Consider the following 651-nt stretch of genomic DNA (forward strand, 5'->3'; position numbering starts at 1 on the left):
ATGACCGCGTTTGTGGGGCTGTTAGGGAAACCGGTCCCCGAGCTGCTGAACCCAGAGGAGAGGGAGGATTTGGAAATAAAAGACGCGCCCCTGACGATGTACATCAGCCACTTCGTGGTCAGTCCCTTACTAGCACCTGAGACCCTCCACGGCAAGTGACAAAGTAACATACGGCGGCTCATCACCCCACGCACCATCTCGCCGAGTCCGCGCTCACGCTTTGCTCCTTTGGTAGAGGAGCAACCGAAGCCCACGGCGAGGAACTCCCTGGCCCAAGGTCACGTTGTAAAAGTGAGACGGAAATTCGACCCCCTCCGGGTTCCTGGCCGCTCCCCCGACACGGCCTGGGTGTCGCGCTGGACAGCTTACCGCAACCACGGCGGTGGGCGCTGGCACCGCACGTAAAAGGGGAAACTGAGGGTCGGAGAGGGGCAGCCACCTGGCCGAGGCCACGGAGGCAGACAGGAGCGTCCCTGGCGGCCATCGGGGACTCCGAGATGGACCAGCAGGGCCGGAGGGCGGAAGAGGGTCCCCCAAACTTCAGACCCACGTGGAACTGAGCGACGATGCAAAGGGCTTTCGAGGAGGAGAAGGGAGCCGGGCCGGGGACAGGCCCGCAAGGTCACGGCGGGGCTCCGGGCCCACGACCAG

The 651-nt window shown here is 64.2% G+C and overlaps 1 protein-coding gene across 1 annotated transcript in view; it reads left to right on the top strand.

The window, feature by feature from the left end:
• Positions 1–651, top strand: part of LSM7 (LSM7 homolog, U6 small nuclear RNA and mRNA degradation associated) — an 8,062-nt gene continuing 7,411 nt past the window's right edge. Inside the window, exons 1-2 of the mRNA XM_005858863.2 lie at positions 1–151; positions 236–382. Of these exons, the coding sequence (XP_005858925.1) occupies positions 1–151; positions 236–382 (298 nt within the window). The remainder of the gene's footprint in view (positions 152–235; positions 383–651) is intronic.

Source organism: Myotis brandtii, unplaced genomic scaffold, assembly GCF_000412655.1.
Source record: "Myotis brandtii unplaced genomic scaffold, ASM41265v1 scaffold122, whole genome shotgun sequence".
In the NCBI taxonomy this organism is placed as follows: Eukaryota; Metazoa; Chordata; class Mammalia; order Chiroptera; family Vespertilionidae; genus Myotis; species Myotis brandtii.